The sequence below is a fragment of the Fundulus heteroclitus genome, chromosome 9 (genome assembly GCF_011125445.2).
Source record: "Fundulus heteroclitus isolate FHET01 chromosome 9, MU-UCD_Fhet_4.1, whole genome shotgun sequence".
NCBI lineage: Eukaryota > Metazoa > Chordata > Actinopteri > Cyprinodontiformes > Fundulidae > Fundulus > Fundulus heteroclitus.
The window spans coordinates 17,795,723-17,813,391 of record NC_046369.1 but is presented as its reverse complement, the minus strand read 5'-3'; the positions used below and the strand labels follow the sequence as shown (position 1 = coordinate 17,813,391).

The 17,669-nt window shown below is 36.1% G+C and overlaps 1 protein-coding gene across 45 annotated transcripts in view; it reads right to left on the bottom strand.

The window, feature by feature from the left end:
• adgrl2a (adhesion G protein-coupled receptor L2a) overlaps window positions 1-17,669 on the bottom strand; it is a 141,476-nt gene that overhangs the window by 79,211 nt on the left and 44,596 nt on the right. For all 45 annotated transcript variants that reach the window (XM_036141134.1, XM_036141135.1, XM_036141151.1 and 42 more), the window contains exon 3: window positions 11,817-12,030. In XM_036141134.1, the coding sequence (XP_035997027.1) occupies window positions 11,817-12,030 (214 nt within the window). The remainder of the gene's footprint in view (window positions 1-11,816; window positions 12,031-17,669) is intronic.

The window sequence follows — 17,669 nt, the reverse complement described above, 5'->3', positions numbered from 1 at the left end:
AATATTAATAATAATAATAATAATAACAACAACAACCACTTGGGATGTACATCATGAAAGCTAGTTGGGCACTTTGGTTTACAAGACTGTGTCTAGGAACATAAAAGAAAGTCTCCTTTATTCAAATGAAATATGCTGACAATAATAGTAAGTGAATCATTGAAATGTCACACATTGTTTTCTTTAAGCACTAAAGAAATGACTCTACTAGTCCATGCTAGCTAATTACATGCAGTTCAAAAAAAGCGCTTTTCTTCTTTTCAATTTCTTTGGAAAGAGCCAGAATGTAAAAAAAAAAAAACAGCACACTATATGCTTGTACAGACCTCCATTTATATTCAGATCTGTATCCACGTCCATGTTCACAAAGAATCTCAGGGGACATTTCTCTTCATTAATTACCTCCATGTGTAATAATATAAAAAAATATATGCATTTTGTTGTTGTTCTCATGGAAATAATTTCCTCTTTAGAAATTAAAACATGCACCTCATGCTGAGACCATAATAGGCTGCATGTTGTTTTTTTTGTAGCAAATATTTTATGGACCTGCACCACTTTCCACATATTAAATGGTCACTTTGATGATTCTGTCTGCTTTACTCATGCATAAGCATATCATGCAGAAGCAATGTAAATTATAGTGCTTTATCTAGCGGATTCCACTGAGACCAGGGAATGAATGCCTAGTTTATGTCAGGCATATAAAACAGAATAATATAGAAAAATAAAATTAGTGACACTAATGGGACACAGACCTGCCATCATTACTCAGGCAAATGTATTGAACAACACCGGAGAAAGGCTAAAAAAAACTCATATTTCTTTAGAAACAATGTTGTCATATGTGTTGATAGCTCTGCTTGATATATTGCCCTAATTTTAGAGCAGTGGAAGAAGAGAACACTGATCTATGGGATAGTGTGAGTCTGATTACTGTCTCATCTGTGAAACCTCAGGGATCTCCTGAGACCAATTGAAAAAGCCCTAATGACTTCTTCTATGCATAGTTCTACCACTCATTTTGAAAGAAAGCATGTAATTGAAATTCCACCAATAAAAACTTCAGCATTTGGTTGTGCAGGGCACAAGTCTCACAGTGCACACAAATTAAATACATTTAAAATATGATATCTCTGACTATCTTTTGATAGTCTGAGGCTATACAGTAATTAATCATCTACATAATGAAAATTAATTCAAAGGAGTTTTTTTTTTTTCTCCACTCTTCTCTAGAGTGACACATTCTCCTTCAGTACTCAACACTTTGTTTTCTAACGGGAGAGATGTTTTCAAATCAAATATTTGAAGTTCAACTTTTTTAATATGATCAACGAAATGATAATATGACAATATATTAGAGGAAACCTAGTTAATGGACCAAAGAATTGTAGATAATTTATTCTTGAAAGAAATAAAAAAATAGAAATGGCATAGCGGAGCTTGCCTCCTCTTGCCTCCTTTTCGACCTCCGGCCCGTTAATCACACTGAAGCATTCCAAATGTAATCCCATCACATCTCTGACCTTTTGGGAGAGGCAGACATCAGTACAATTAGAGTGTCGTGGAGAACGCTGCATGGATTTGATGCAAATCTCTCTTAAAAATGAGCACTCCCAGATGACAGTGGGAAATGGTTGGAAGAGGATGCCAACGAGGTAGAACGGATGGCACTCCTGACACCACGGCTCCACATACAATTTAACCTTTTTCCCTGTCATCATAAAGCATGTCAGAGGAATAATTGAGCATGATGATAATGTGCTAGTTGAATAATAAACTGCCTCAAGTAACAAACTTGTTACAAATTATATTTCTTAGATCTAAGATGAGAAGAAAGATTTCTAAGCCCCAATCCTGTTTTAGTCACAAATGGCTATTTCATTGTTAAACTGACCCACCAGACAATGTGTTTTGCTTTGTACTGTCATTTACACTGTATTAAAATGTTTAGCTTTTTTTTTTTTTTTTTTTTTAGTGTGTGAACAGGCAATAAGATAACTGCGCTATCAAACTAGAGTAATTGCTTAGCTGAACATCTTACGATAAAACAGTTTCTGGTATCAGCAAGGAGGCTCCGTTTAAGCCTAACTACAATAATAATGCATCATAGGGAAAACTACTCCAATACAGTTTATGTCATTTGGCTGAATGCTTACAGTAAATGATGATTGAGAATATTCATCATAAAAGCTCTTTGATTGTTAAATGATCTCAAAAATAACTATCCATAAATTAAGAATGCTATCATCCTCTTAAAACAATGACAATCCTAGTGCATTAAGATGTTGATGAAATGTTTGTAATGTCAAAAATAAAATGTACCTCAATAAAGTGCTTTTGAGTTATGTTGAATTATTTTTAGTATAAGAAATATCATCAAGAAAGCCATTTTTTTGCACCATCAAGAAGATTGCAGTTAAGCTACAGTTAAAGAAAATAAATCTTGATATTATTATGTTTGTATCATCATCATGGTAATACCAATTAGAGAAGCTATTTCGAACTTGTTTTACAATATTCCACCTAGAATCATATTTGTCAAGTATTTTACAAAAAAAATGCACAATGCATGATTCATGCCAAATAAGAGTACATTGTTATTTTTATTTTGCTTCGTCATAATCAGAGGTGTAATGAGATTAAATGTTTCTCTTTAAGGTGAAGTCTGTCTCACAAGTAGGCCTGGGCAATAATCGATTTAATGGATTCATTCGAATTTACAATTTACTAAGATTTATCTTTTGGAAAATTGGGATTTTATTTTGCCAATGAGCTCACCGGGCTTTTTTAAGTTAATTTGAAGTTACACAAGTGAAGTAAAGCCTGTTCTTAGCTCATTGTGTAATACCACCAGCAGCAAACTTTTAGGTATATGTTCATTGTTTACAGTGGCAGGGCTGCCATCTTGTTTTACAAGCATGTTTCACAGTTTGGATTTAGTTGTACTTTGAATTCAGGTAAACTCCCAGATGTAAAGGCTTGATGTAAAAGCAAGTTTTAAAAATTATTTCTTCACTTTCTTTTTTTTTTAAATGAAAAGGAGAGGGAAAAAATCAATTAATTGGATTTAGTATAATGAAATTGGAGATTTTATTTTTTTAAGCCATATCACCCAGTCGTGCTCACAAGATACAGTGTCTTGAAAAAGCATTCACCCCCCCTCCTCCACCCTCCTTCCTGGCATTTTTCATGTTTTTTGGCCTCAAAACCTGGAATTAAAACGGCATGCAGGCATTCAGGATTTTACCCTGTCTAAACTACATCACTCTAAGCAGAAATGCTTGACATGTCAATTTGATTTAGAACTTGTCTCCTTTCTGCCTGCCCGGTCTATACAGGTATCTTGATTTAACTAAATTATGTGATTTTTATTCAGACAAATGTAGAGAAATGAGCACAAGCAAAAAGGAAAGTAGCTTGAATCTGACTCTTTTAACACCTCAACTGTAAGACTGGTGATTCATTTTAAAGCAATGTCAGTGTGCCCTGATTTTTGAATTTGCCATATTTGTGTGTGACGGAGATTATAAAAAATTATACCATGCAAGTACTCACAACACAAGCTCTTTTTGCAGATGGACTACAATGCAGCAATAATCAATAATAAAGAAGTTGCACATAAATGTTTCTCTGGACTTCAACAAAAAACATGTATATGATTTGGAGATGTGTTTTGCCTCACCCAATGACAAATCACAATGCAATCAGGTAATCAAAATTATTATTTCTCTGTCTAGTTGTCTGTGCCTTGCTTTGGATAATTTTTTTTTCTTTCAAAAGTCTGCTAGCCCAAAGTGGTCAATTGTAATTTATAATACAATAAAGAAAAAAGCTGCTGCAGCGAAAACAATCGCTGCGTAACTGGAGGAGAGAAGCAAGATGAGTGAGGGGAGCACATTACCCAAAGAGGAACAATCTACTTCCTGGTGCTCCCAGTTTGAATTTCAATCAAATTAGCGTCTCTTAAACTCAAAGTGACCCGTCTAGCCCCATTTCATCTGAAATGTTGATGAGGTTCATGGCACAATTATCAAGGCAGACATCTCTCTCAAGAGGCATGCCTGTTGATCGCAGACAGGCCATTGAAAAATTAAATCATTTTCAGGGCCATAGAATGGCAGCAAAAGAAACAATGTGATGTGTGCAGAACACAATGCACCCACACATTCCATACACACTTTCTGTAAGTATAATCACCTCCTGTATCAGTATATTTGGAACAGTTCTAGGAGGGTGGCCCAATCCTGTTTCAGGAAATGGGCAATTAGAAATTAATCATTTGCATCCTGCTTTCAACTTGAGGTCTGACCCAATATCCTTCCAAGAAATCCTTCAAACTTACAATTGCTGTCATATGCTTGTGCTGATGTTACATTTATTGAAGCTGCCTGTATAGTTCAATGGGGCGATTTCCAGGCTTTTAAAGAGTCAGGAACAAAGCTGTCTGACTCACAACCATCCAACTCGTATTGATTTTTTTAACCAGAAGAGGTATATTGCCATGCAACCGGAGTCAATAGGAATATTATTTGACAGCGTGCTGTTCGAAACGTGACCTTTTAGGAAACAACTGAATGCAAAGCTAGACCACCCAGGGATAAAGAAATGCCACACGGGAATGGATTGTGAACAGCAATGACAGTGTTGTGCAGTGGGTATCAGACCTTACATCTCACGACAATCAAATAATTAAAGCTTTTCTCATTCTTGGTCAGCTTTAAAACTTCTAGAGGTGTAGAGCTATTAGGGAGACATACAAGCAGAGCAATTTAAACACCTATTACGCATATTATCTTTAAACACTTGTTTAGATAATGTTGCTCACTGTAGATGTGACTTTCTTCCTCATTGATGAAACTCTATTTGATTAAGTTGAATTCACTAAATATATAGAAATATGATTTAAGCCTCAAATGTCAGAATATGACTTTTAATGTAATATTTCAGAACCAATTAGTAAGTACTATGTAGCATGTTATTTGTACTAATGTGTGAGAAATGCATGAGTTTAAAGTCACAGTAAAAACTGCAATAATCAACTGTGTATTTCTACTATATTTTGTTTTGCACATCATTACATCAGACTCCTAGTACTGTGCAAGCTTTCTATAAGTTAGTCTTGCTACATGGTTTGAATGTGAAAAATATAAAGAAATACACTGTTGCCAATTGGTGTTGTTAATATTAGTTACCCTGGTCTCAGAAAACTCTAAATGTGTTTCCAATTCCAAGTAGTTATCGGTGACAAGTCAAAGTGTTAAAATAAAGTCAGAATAAGCACAGAGGTTTAAGACGTTTTTTGCTAAAAGATTGTATTTTCTGCACCAACTGAGATGTCTGAGGTTCAGTCTGGCTGCGGAAGAGTGAGAGAGAGCAAAGCCTCAGGAGGTAACAGAACAACTGGACTGAGTATAGCAAAGTTTCACTGTTTATCCTTTTAAACTTTCAATCTCAGTCTGTAATGGAAAACACTGGATTTATAAATGTTGGCAAGCATTCAGGAAACTTTGAGTTATGGTATTGATCTACATGTCGAATAAACACAGAGACTATGTTTTAGTAATCCTAGCTGTGCTAACCTCTAAAATAACAAACTTGCATCTTTTTAAATTTTGAACTATATAACCTTGTGTCATTTTTTTTAATAGCAAAATTGTTGCTGTTATTTTTCAGTGACATCTATCTCATTAGGTACTAGCCACTGGGCTTAAGGGAAATAATAACTTCACACATTAACTTCACAACATTAGGCTAGAAAAATATATTAAATGTTGTTCAAGGTCAAAGCTTTACAAAAAATTGAGAATAGAAATCGTGCCAAGATGTAATTTTAAGTTAATTATCAAACATACAGTAATGCTGGTGATTGTTAATATACTTTCTTGTTTAGCACACAATTGGATGGCGATAGAGAACCATTTTATTCATGTTGAACTTTAGCACATCCCTCTGAAACATCCAAACTGAATCTGGACCTTGATGAAATCTTAATCTGCTGTGCTTTAAATAAACATTAACTGTGTATGTGCGGAGAGAAAGTACAAGGCAGAGTGCTGTCAGGCGGCAAGAATGGAGCTCCTAAGAGAGCCTTGCAAGCAGTACTGTCACTGATATAAATAGTGTAAGTAGCATTCTTTAGTCTCCAGACTCCACCTCACTTTTATTGATGCGAACTTGGAAGATGCAGCTGATTTCAAACTAATATCTCACAGCTATTTCAGCATGTGAAATTTGATATATCTGCTGAAAACAGGGTGTCGAAAATGTATCACATTAAAAGTGTCCCTATGTGATGAGAAATTTCAGATTTCCGCAGCCAAATGTTGACTGGTAAAAGTTCTTTTCCTGAAAATTATTACTGGATATTAACTCGGTTTAACTCAGAGGTAATTTCACTGACGAATTTAAGCTTCTCTTTCAAAGAGCAATCGGCATTGATCATTTTTGTGAATGATATGCCCCTTCTAAAAACACATGATCCACAGGCACAGCAGGATCCCACCCTGTTATGTTACAGCCATCGATGACCTACTTATTGAATACTTACAATGAAGCTCATTAGTCAACGTGAAATCAATGCATATAGATCACTTTTCACATTATACCTTCATATGTTCTTCGCTGTAAAAAATATGTATCAGGGTATATCACTGTCATCTTTTCTAACTGTTAAGATGAGTACATGTAGTCAAATTTGAAATAATCACACACATGCCCAAGATGTTTTCAGCATAAGCAAGAAAATGCATCAAAGAATTCTGCTTTAAATTACTGTTCTGCTAAATGTTATCTGTGCTGTTGGTGTGTATTTGCACTAATTAGCATCAGTACAGAAGAGGAAATGTCATTATTACAAAAACTCGATCTTGCAAAAAAGAATATTCACAGCACTGAATATTATTATCAATGAATTCATTATTTCCAACTTTACTGCCATGCAGTTTCACATCTGGAGGGGTGGTGTCCATATGAAAAATTCCTGTACAGATTATCACCCACTTGAGTCAACTAATTGCTTGCAGCTGAATGTTCTAATTGAGCCACAACAATCCTGAGGCTATTTTCATAAAATCATTGTGCTCATGAATATAATATGCCACCCGGATATAATAACAATTCAGAGTTCCAACAGGATCCACCAAACTCAAGCAAATCCACAATGCAAGGCTTTACACTTTAGGTGCCAGGTCAATTTATGATATTTAAAAGTCAACCTATGTTCTACAAAAGCACAGATTTGATTTTCTCCGACTTACCTAAATTAGGAAACTGTAGAAATGAACTGCTTTTTACTGACTCCTCTCTTACACTTGGCATGGCATTGCCTCTGCTTCTAATATTAATAATCAATGACTGCTCACAGCAAGATAAAAATAAAAATCTTTCAAATGTGCTTAATAGCAGTTGTTAAAGTGAAATCAGGATATGCAAAAGCCATTTCAATAGGCTAAGGTTTCATAAAAGCAGAGAAATCAGCCACAAATCCTATTTCGATGTATCTCTCTAGCGTTTTATAACCAAAATAAAGATATATTAAAAAAGTCATTTGAAGACTGTTTTCATAAGACGAGCCTCCTTAGCGCTGTAAATAACTAATTAGTTCTCATTAGCATCAGTCTTGGACATTTTTGTCACAAGTCAACTTTAGTTGGCTGATCAGTTTACATAAATACATAAACTTACAGACTCAAACACAAAACAAACAACTATTTTTTTATTTCTTATAACTTTAGGATGCTTACTTCATACACTTAGGCAGTCTGCATAGTTATCTTTGTAAAATTGCCACTGTTTCTTCCCACATGCCAGACAGTGCTTGCACAGAGATACAATAATGCAGGGGTCACCAACATGGTGCCCGCAGGCACCAGGTAGCCCCCAGGGACCACATGCGGTGCCCTCAAGCCTGTTTAAAAAATAAAAAAAAACACAACGCTCCAGTGAGCTGCATCTAAAATGTTATTTTACTCAGTTGCTCTTCCTTTGTAATTGTGCTTGTATTTACATAGAGTCAAAATGACAAAAGCATTAAAAACCTGTTTACATTACATAAAGTTAGGGTGAGCTCTAATTATTCTAGTTCAAAGGTCAGTACAGGTAGCGCTTTGTTTGACACAGTACTAATAAAGTAGCTCTCTGTGTCAAAAAGGTTGGTGATGCCTGCACTAATGTGAGCTTACACATAAAAGCTACCATAACTAGATATCGCTAGTTAACCTGCTGTTCTGCACAAAGCACCTACCATTTCTAACACACATGCACATTGGACCTTAATTTCTCAAATTTTCTTTCTAAGAGGTGTGTCGTGGTGGAACAACTCTGAACTTTGAACTGAACTCTGAACTGAGTCCTTCGTTTTTATTTTAATTACTCGCTCCAGTTTAATTTAAAGGCCAGATCTCTCAATTTATCCTCAGTTTCTCTTGTGAGCCACTTTTTTGCCACAGATTTTTCTGTGGTAAGATGTGGCTCTGCGCTGACAACCAAATGAACTGACAACCAACAACATCTGATATCCTCGCTCAGTCTCAGTTTTTGCATATGAGTGATGAACACAAAGCAGTCACAGACACCGTATCACTGCTTTATAAGGGAACTGTTTGGGAATCAGAGGCCGTTATGCCGCAGACTGTTTTTGAACGAGCAAGGCTGAGGGCAGTGTAATACAAAGGGTCAAAAACAGGGAGCGGGTAGGCAGCAGCCTTTCAAGACAGACAATGTGAGTCAGCTATCTGACTTCATCAAATAGGACTTGACAATAACCCCCCTGAATACAAGGGCTCTACTCCTTTATTTCATTTTTTTTTATTTCCCAAGGCGACTTGCCAGAGTTGCTGACTGTCTCATACCAGCCAATATCTCTCTCTGTGGCAGTCATATGTCATCCCATCCTGTGCACCGTGGCTCCAGTGGCATCCCTGCGTGACAACTGGTCTCATGTATTATGTCCCACGTGGTAAAGAATATTTCTGGTGGAACTTTACCATGTTTGAATTCACATGTGCAAGCATGTGTGCCACCATTGGCTTTCTTCTAGGTTCAATTGTACTTCTCGGGGTGTTTAAAACATCTGTCAGACTACTGAGCAGTCAGAAACCACGCTGATCCGTATGTACATTTATGACCTGTTTTTATTTAGAACTGAAATGTAAGGATGCTGGTTATTGCAGTCTGGCAACTTGAGTCGAAAATCTGAACTGTGGCTGCCTGGCGTATGATTTCCCACTTTCTGTCTTTGCCCCATTTACCGTCTCTCAGCTGTATAATTAAACCCAGCTAGTGCAAAAAAAAGAAAACTTGTTAGAGTGGTGTCCTGTAATACTATGCACTATGTAAAATGGTCCACACTAAGACTAACTATATTTGTAAAAAGATACCCAATGGCCTGCAGCATTCATGGAAATATACATCGCTGAATTTGTCTGCTAATACCTGGCACCCTACATCTAAGATCTGGCACATAATTTACTGTGTTCATTTATTTCATTTATAAACAATTTATAAATGAAATAGTTGAGATATCTGAATCTGAGGACCATTAACGTAAGTGGATTTACTAACAATAGTCCTTGTGATGCATCAATGCAGAGAAGGAGAACGAAGCTTTCTGATGATCTTGCCATAGATCAATGACTGTACTTGTGCCAGTATTAAAAAAACAAAAGGGGCAGCTGCAGAAAGAAAAGACAGACTACAAATGTAAGCAGTATCAACTCTGAAAAAGAAGTGTAAAACTTTGAAACTAGTCCTGGTTCACTTGTACACTTATACAAGTAAAGATACTGCTTTTTTCCCCCATCTAACAAATGATCCGACTTCTGTCAAAAGTAATACATAAATACAACATAAATATGTAGGACTCTTTGTGTCAGTTGTGCCTTGCAAAAATAGTGCACAAGTAGCATATAATTGTTCATCCAAAGAAAAAAAAACGATACAGGATTTTCAAAGGTCTTTACAAGCAAAGCGTATTGTGCATATGTAAGCAATGCTTTAAAGAATCTCATTTTGCTGCAATTACAACAGTAAGTCTTTCGGATATTGTCTATATAAGGTTTGTACTTCTGGAGATTGAAAACTTTCCCCATTCTTTTTAGCAAAAAAACTCAACATCAGTCAGATTGGATGGAACCACTCTGAACTGCAATTTTTAAATCTTACATCTGATGCTCATTTGGATTTAGGCCTAGACTTTGATTTGGTTGATTCTAAAATATAGCTTGCTGCCGTGCTGGAAGGTAAATCACCTCCCGATTACCAAGTCTTGTACATCTTATCACAGGCCACTGTCATCACCGTGTTTCACGGTGGGAGTGGCGATTTCTGGGTGATGCAGCATTAGTTTTAAGTCAAACATACAATATTTTGTATGTAGGTGAAAAAGTTCAAACATTCATTTATTTATTTTTTCTTACTTTCAGATATACATAGATTGAACAGTGTTCTGCCAGATGGACCAAACTTGGAAGATGCGTTTTTAAAATGCCAATTTGTTACATTGGATTTTATTATGGATCGTCAGATGCATATGGCATACTTTTTTTTATCATTTTCATTCAACTTCACTACTATACACTATTTTATGCCGGGCTATTACATGAAATCCCAATAAAATGGATTAAAGTTTGTGATTTTAATTTGACAAATTGTAAAGAAGTTTGAGGGATATTTATACCTTTATCAATTTACTGTATGAACATGAATTAACCAAGAAACAGCATGGAAATTTAACAAAATGTTATGAATGGAATATTATTGTCAGAAGAGTAATGTGACTGTCAAAGTTCTTTATTAGGCCGGCCTGCAGAAGTTATTTGATTCAAAGTACAGACTTTTTAAATAATGTATGAAACTTAAAACTATATATTCTTGGTATTAAAAGTTTTATTATTAATTATTTCAATGTATAAAATCCTTTGGTGTTGGTCCGGCTTGAATTATCACACTACGCTGTGTGTGCATGCGTGTGCGAGTGTTTGCGTGTGTGCGTTACCACTTTCCATTCAAGTGAAATAGCTCATATGCAGACACATAATAAATTGATTTTGCTAAGAGCAAGCAGCTCAACCTTATTAACAAGGTAAAATAGAGCAAACACAGATAGACTAATGTAAGCACACTAAATCTAGATTGCACATTTACAGGCTAATTTACACCGAAGCAGAAATTACAATAGACAGAAAATTACTTCCTCCAAGCCAGATCAGATCTGCACCCTGTCAGTCCTGCCACATTCATTTAGCTCTTTGTTCTAAAGAATAAAAACTGTTAATTTGTTGTGCTTATAGTTTGAACCGCCGTCTGCTTTGAGACAGATTATTTCTGCGCTGCTTGCGTTTGTTTGTTGTTGCCTTTTTTATTAGTGCACTCTTTTGACACTGTTTGTCCTCTCTCCTTCACCTTTCAGAGCTGTAATGAAGTTTCTAATTCACTTTTGTTCGGGTTCAGGTGCCTCATTATTGGAGCTAACGGTAATTTGATGTGGGCTATTGATGCTGACGGAGAACTGCTGCCTATTTTTTTTTTTTGCACACCTTTATTCAGTTTGGCTGCTTTCTGTGGACTAAATCAGCTCTTCGGAGGCGATGTCATTATCCTTGATGGAAAACGTAACTCTAAAGTCAGTCAGATTCTTTTAAAAACAAAGAAAAATATATTTCAACAAAGGCAGCTAGACAAATTGAAATATTTGGCAGCAGTCCAGAACCATTACTGTCCCATGTCAGTTACTTTCTAAGGAGCCTGAAACTTTGGTAGACACTTAATTTTGGAATGGCTGTTTTGACACTGCACAGACGTGTGTGCGGTTTTACCTTTGTGACATGATCTTGTAGGCATCTGGAAGATAGCAGTTGATGTTCTCCATCTGGAAGGGGTCGGCATCGCAAATCTTGTCGTCTGTTCGGCCATAGTTGGCGCTTTCAATCATTATGACATCGCTGCCTGGACACCGAAGATCAATGGGGTAACCCTCACAAGACAGCTCTCTCCGTACTAAGCCAAATGGCAGGGCAGCTCTGCTAAACCCTGAGGGAGAGGAGAAGAGAGGAGAGAAAGAAAGAGCCTTCTCAGTGCAAATCGAAAAGAGATGTGCGGCTGCAGAGGAAGATGTGATCACAAGGCATCAGAGCAGGATATGCACAAACGGACCAGCTGCATGCATGTATTTTCTTATGTTATTTAAAAAAGACCAGAAACCTGTCTAAACATAAAACCGAGATAAAGATAGAAAATGTCGACTATCACTACTAGCCTGACATGCGGTCCCTTGCAAAAGTCTTCATATCCCTTTGAACTTTTTCACATTTTACTAAGTTACAACCATGAGCTTCACTGTATTTCCCTGGGATTTTATGTAACAAAGAGACACAATGCATTATGCAGTGCATTATTCTGAAGATGAAGGAAAATCAGCAGACATGTTCAAGAGCTGCCACAGATTCACAGTTACATTTAGGTCTGAATTTCTGATCCAAATTTGGGTACCACAATACATTACAAATATATTGTCAATGCAATGTAATTGTGTGCCACAGTAATATGACAAAGGACCGTATGCAAAGTTGTAACAACGTTATTTTATTTATGAATTCCCATACTGAATGTTGATGCTTGTTGGATCTAATGTCACTGAAGTAAATACCCATACTACCCATACACTGACACAGTTTATAGTGTCCAATAAGCTTGAAGTCACAAATTGCTAGAAGCTAAGAGGGAAAAGATACGAGTGAGGAGGATGTAGATTAACTGATAGTACTGCAAGTACGTAGATTGCTAACATCATACAGCCCTGCTCTACTAGAAGGTGAACCTTCACCACAGTCTCAGAAATCCTGCAAGAGGCTGCAAAAGACATCAAGGGCGTGAATACTTTTGCATGGCACTGTACATCCGCATATCGAGTGAACATTTCAGATCTTAACCGCACCAGGGAGCTAATGGCGTTACGATGTCATCCCTGTGCTCTAACTGGCCCTGAAACAAAAATCAATATTTGTCATTAAAGTCTAGTTTGTCGACCTAATGTCTGGAGCCCTCGGCCACCATGTAACCATCAATACAAGCACAATGATACTGTTAACCCAAAAAGATAAAACGATAAAAAAAAAAAATTCAAATTTTTTTTCTGTTTAAATGTAAAAAAATATATATATATATTTTTTGTTATTTTGTTAAGAGTCTAATGTGACAGATCTGCTGCTGCTTTGTTCTTCATTTTAATTAAAAAAAAAACATTGTAATTGCAAAGTTCTTCACCAAAGAGCTCATTTTTCTTTCAGTGCTCATTTCTTTCTGTACAGAATAAAAGGGGAACAACAACCATGACAACATAAGTGTAATTTAATCCTCTTCACAGAGCTGACAATCGAAGGAAGCGCTATTGGGAGGCAGGGGAAAAAAAAGAAAAAAAAAAAACATCTGTGAGTGTGTGTGTATGGGTTGGATTCCGTGAGGGCAGGTGATGAGGGTAGGGAAAACTGGAAAAGAAATCAATGTTGTTGCTCTGCAAATATGAGCGATGCCAAAAGCCATTTCTGAACTAAAAGTGAGCCATGCAGGTAAACTTTATGAATCGGTAAGCGTGTTTGATAACAGCGGCTTTCTACTGCTGTGACATGTCAAACATTAAAGAAGAAGGGCAGAGAGCCTAATAAGACTGCCAGCTGCTCCTGTGTTTACTTCTTTGACTAATAAGCAGTTTCCCAGCATCCAGTGGTGACTGTGTCACCTCTTTGAGGCCTTATCTAAAAGGGTACCTACCTATAACTTGGTTGATGGTTGTTGTTTCCAAAGAGTCTGTCTCCCTAATGAGGCTTAGTTCACAGTCACAGAGGAAAAGAAAGAACACCCTCACAACTTCTCATGTCCTAATTTGTTTGCCTTGCAGACAAGTTAGCGTGATCCATTTGTGCAGTTTAGAAACATAAAGGACTTTTCTTTCTCTTGATGAGTCACTGGCAGGAGTTTACTTGCAGTCACTGACTAAATTGGTCAAGAAAGACTGAGTTCATTTTACCCTATTGAATGGTTCATCAATTAGCTACCAATACAATTATCTTTGTCTGATTAAATGCTAAGCAACAGTGGCAGGGGGATTAACATTCTGCATTGTGCTTCCTGGCAGAAAACACTGCTGTGATATTTTACAAAGGAAGATAAATGTCAGTCTGTATTGCCTGTTGCTCTGTTTGTGCACAAATCAGGTGAAAGCCTAGCTCCAGAGGTATTCAGTGAAAAGCTCAGCATAAACAAAGGACATATCTGTACAAAGCAGGCCAGTTGCTCTGGTCAGTCTACCCTCCATTGACTCGTGGAATATGATCACTAAGTATGGATCGTTTTTCTTCTTCTGGCACTTTTTGACAGCGCATTGTTTCATTTGACCAACAGGCAAAAAAATAAAGGCTTTCAAATATGCTGGGTTTTAGCTGCATTTCATATTTTCAGCACTTTTGTCTGAGAATAAAAAAAAGGACCAAGGCTGATAAACAATTTATCAGGGGCTAGAATGGAAAAAAAAAAGGTGAAAAACACTGAAAATACACCATGTTAGGAACTGGGCTTGACAGTCAATCTTGAGCTCATGTCAGTGCGTTCCAGCACTGCATCATCAGAACACTGCAATACCTCTTGTAGCAACAAAAGAGCAATGCTAAACATCACTCAGTGTTGCATTACAGCTTTGAAATATCCAAACGGAGAAATGAAAGTGTCAGAAATTCAGTGGATGCGAGGCAATGTATTGTTTTTCTACCGTTACTTGTTCCATGAAAGGAAACAGTGTTCCGAATGAGAACACCTTACAAGTTTAGATAGTATGTGCTACTCAATAAGTAGATAGGAAAAGCCATTCATTTTACACTTAAAGACCAGTTTCTCTTTCCCACATTTCCCACAAAACTTTGTTTAACATAAAATGCCCAAGCTTTTCAGGATTAGTACATTCTACATTGCTCCAACAAGGTTTAAGGTAAATAAAAATGTACTCTTTATTTTTAGTTATCTAACCTTTATTTATTCAGGTATTCAAACTGAGAACCAATATCTCTTTTTCAAGAGATACCTGTCTCAAAAAGTTGGTTTAAAAAAGGATGTTTTTTTTTTTGGAAATTGCAAGTTTTATGAAACTATAATAGAAAACTTTTTTCTTTTTTCATTTCTGTTTTTGTTGTTGAGATGTTTTGTGCTGCACGGAGATAACCAATTAAAGGGTGGATGAAATAAATGCTACATAAAACCTGGCATTTTATTGGGTCACTTTAGGTCAATGCTTGATGATTGAGTTTTCAGTTGGTCTGTTCTTTGGCGTTAGAAAAAAAAATACAAATTTAAAAACACATACAGTATTTTACTTTGACATAAACTGTTTTGGCAAGGTTTAGGGTAATGGCTCAAGACAAGCCAGCCTTATTTAAAAGATCTTAAGGACTTCAAATGAATCATCAGGGTGGGAGTTAAATATTGCTGGGCGGGACAGATTAACTTGTGCAGGCCTACTTTGCGGCTGGAAGTGATCTGTTTTTTTGGCCATATGCAAGACCTCTGAGTTTGAACTGCAAATCCAAAGCCAGCCTAACTGATGTTTCATGTCACAGGAACTCTGTTAAAGCACTTAAATCACTCAGCAGAGGACTTTTTCAGTCATTGCTTTTTGTTTTATGATTTAAAGCTAATGCTGTCTCACTCCTTAAAGAGGGAAACAGAGCCGGTAGAAATAACAAGACACATGCATGCTCAAGAATAGATTACTACTCCAGCTGACACGAGCCGCCTTTCAACCATGCTGCTGGCACACTCTCTGCAGTGACACATTTTCATGTTTAAATTTTTGTGTTGCAAACAAAATTGCTGTCCTCCAGAATGCACTTTATTACCCATCTGGATCCATGCATCATGGATTAAAGGCAAGGTTGTAAACAACTTGTGAAAGCCTCTCTCCATTGATTACAAACCCCAGGCTGAACTACTTTTCACCCTGCTGTCTGATGGTATTTTAAGTTCATGGGGTGTGAGTGACATAGACTCATCAATATGGGGACACCCAATAGTTTGTCTGTGGAAAAATTTCAGTGCAGTAAATGTGTCGTTATTTTAACACCCAAAGTCACAGCAGTAGTTATGTACAGTCAACACACGGCTTTTCCAGCTTTTCCTAATCTCATAATAAATCATGCTTTGTTGGCTGAAATTGGTCCAAAACATGAAAGACAAATAATTTCAAGCACACTGCTAACTTCGGTCTGATCTTCTCACATGTTCTGCTCATGTTGTTTCATATAAATAGCCCGTGTGGCTACTTCAAATAAATTCTCAATGTCTGTTTTCATACAGATATTAAGAGGAAACCAAAACACCATCAATCATGCACTGCAATTACAAAACAATAATACGATCACACTTAATCTAACATAAACAAATCCAATGCTTACTGTTTCACTTAACTGAAGAATTTCATTATTCAAATGAGGCAGAAAAGTAATCATTATTTTGCTCATGGGGTCATTAGCATAATTATTCAGGGAACACACAATATGAAAATTATTTACCTTCCATATGGAAGCAGTAAACCACATCAGGAATATGAGTGTTGAAATATCTGATGTACAAGAGACTGGTTTTCTTTTAAATGTTTCTTGGTCGTGTAAAATCCTATCTAACTCAACAAGTGGTTGCAGTAGTTGAGAGCACTTGTTGCTGTCCAATGGCCAGAGGTAATGTATAAACATGTACAAAGAGTTGCTGTGCCAGTTTTATGCACTCTAACCATTTCACATCAAATCTTACAGGACTAAATGGGAAAAGCTAAACTTGGAGATGAGACCAAGGTGACAGTTGTCATTCAAAGCATTTAAATACAATGCAAAAATAAGAATTATATGGCGTGCCTTTATGAGTTGTTGCATTTTATTACACCAAGCAGTAAAATTACTTTTTCCACACTCCAATAGATAATGTCAAATATATATATATATATATATATATATATATATATATATATATATATATATATATATATATATATATATATATATATATATATATATATGAGATGAACAGACAGACAAACACACACAAAACACACACACACACACACACACATAACATGCATGGCAATTTTAAATAACTATTACAACTGTAATAAAACAAATGTTCCTATATTCAAATAAAACATTTTCAATAAATATTTAAATGTGAAAACAATTATTACATTTTATTATATGATCATATACACTTTAACAGTATCTTCAAATAATATTTGATTAAAAAAAGAGCAAACCTACACCTGAAAAAGTTGTGTAAAAAGGTACAAATATCAGTCATTTTCCTGTTGACTATGTTTGTCTGCTGACAAAATCTTTGATAGTTGACTGGATAAACAATATGTTGATAAATAAATAAATACACAATAATAATAAGTTGTGTTCAATGCCCTTGGCCTCCAATGTCAGCTGAATCATTTTCCCTTTATGTATATTGCATTGGAAAAGATTAAAAGTTGTCATAGATCACAACATCTGGAAAGTCCAATACATTCCACAGCAAGCCATTTTGCTTTTATTTGGTTCAATAAATCCCAATTCAGCATATAACAACGCATAGTTTACACTCTATGAGAAGCTCTTTGATGTTTTTGTTTCATACTGTGAAGTAAACAAAATGCT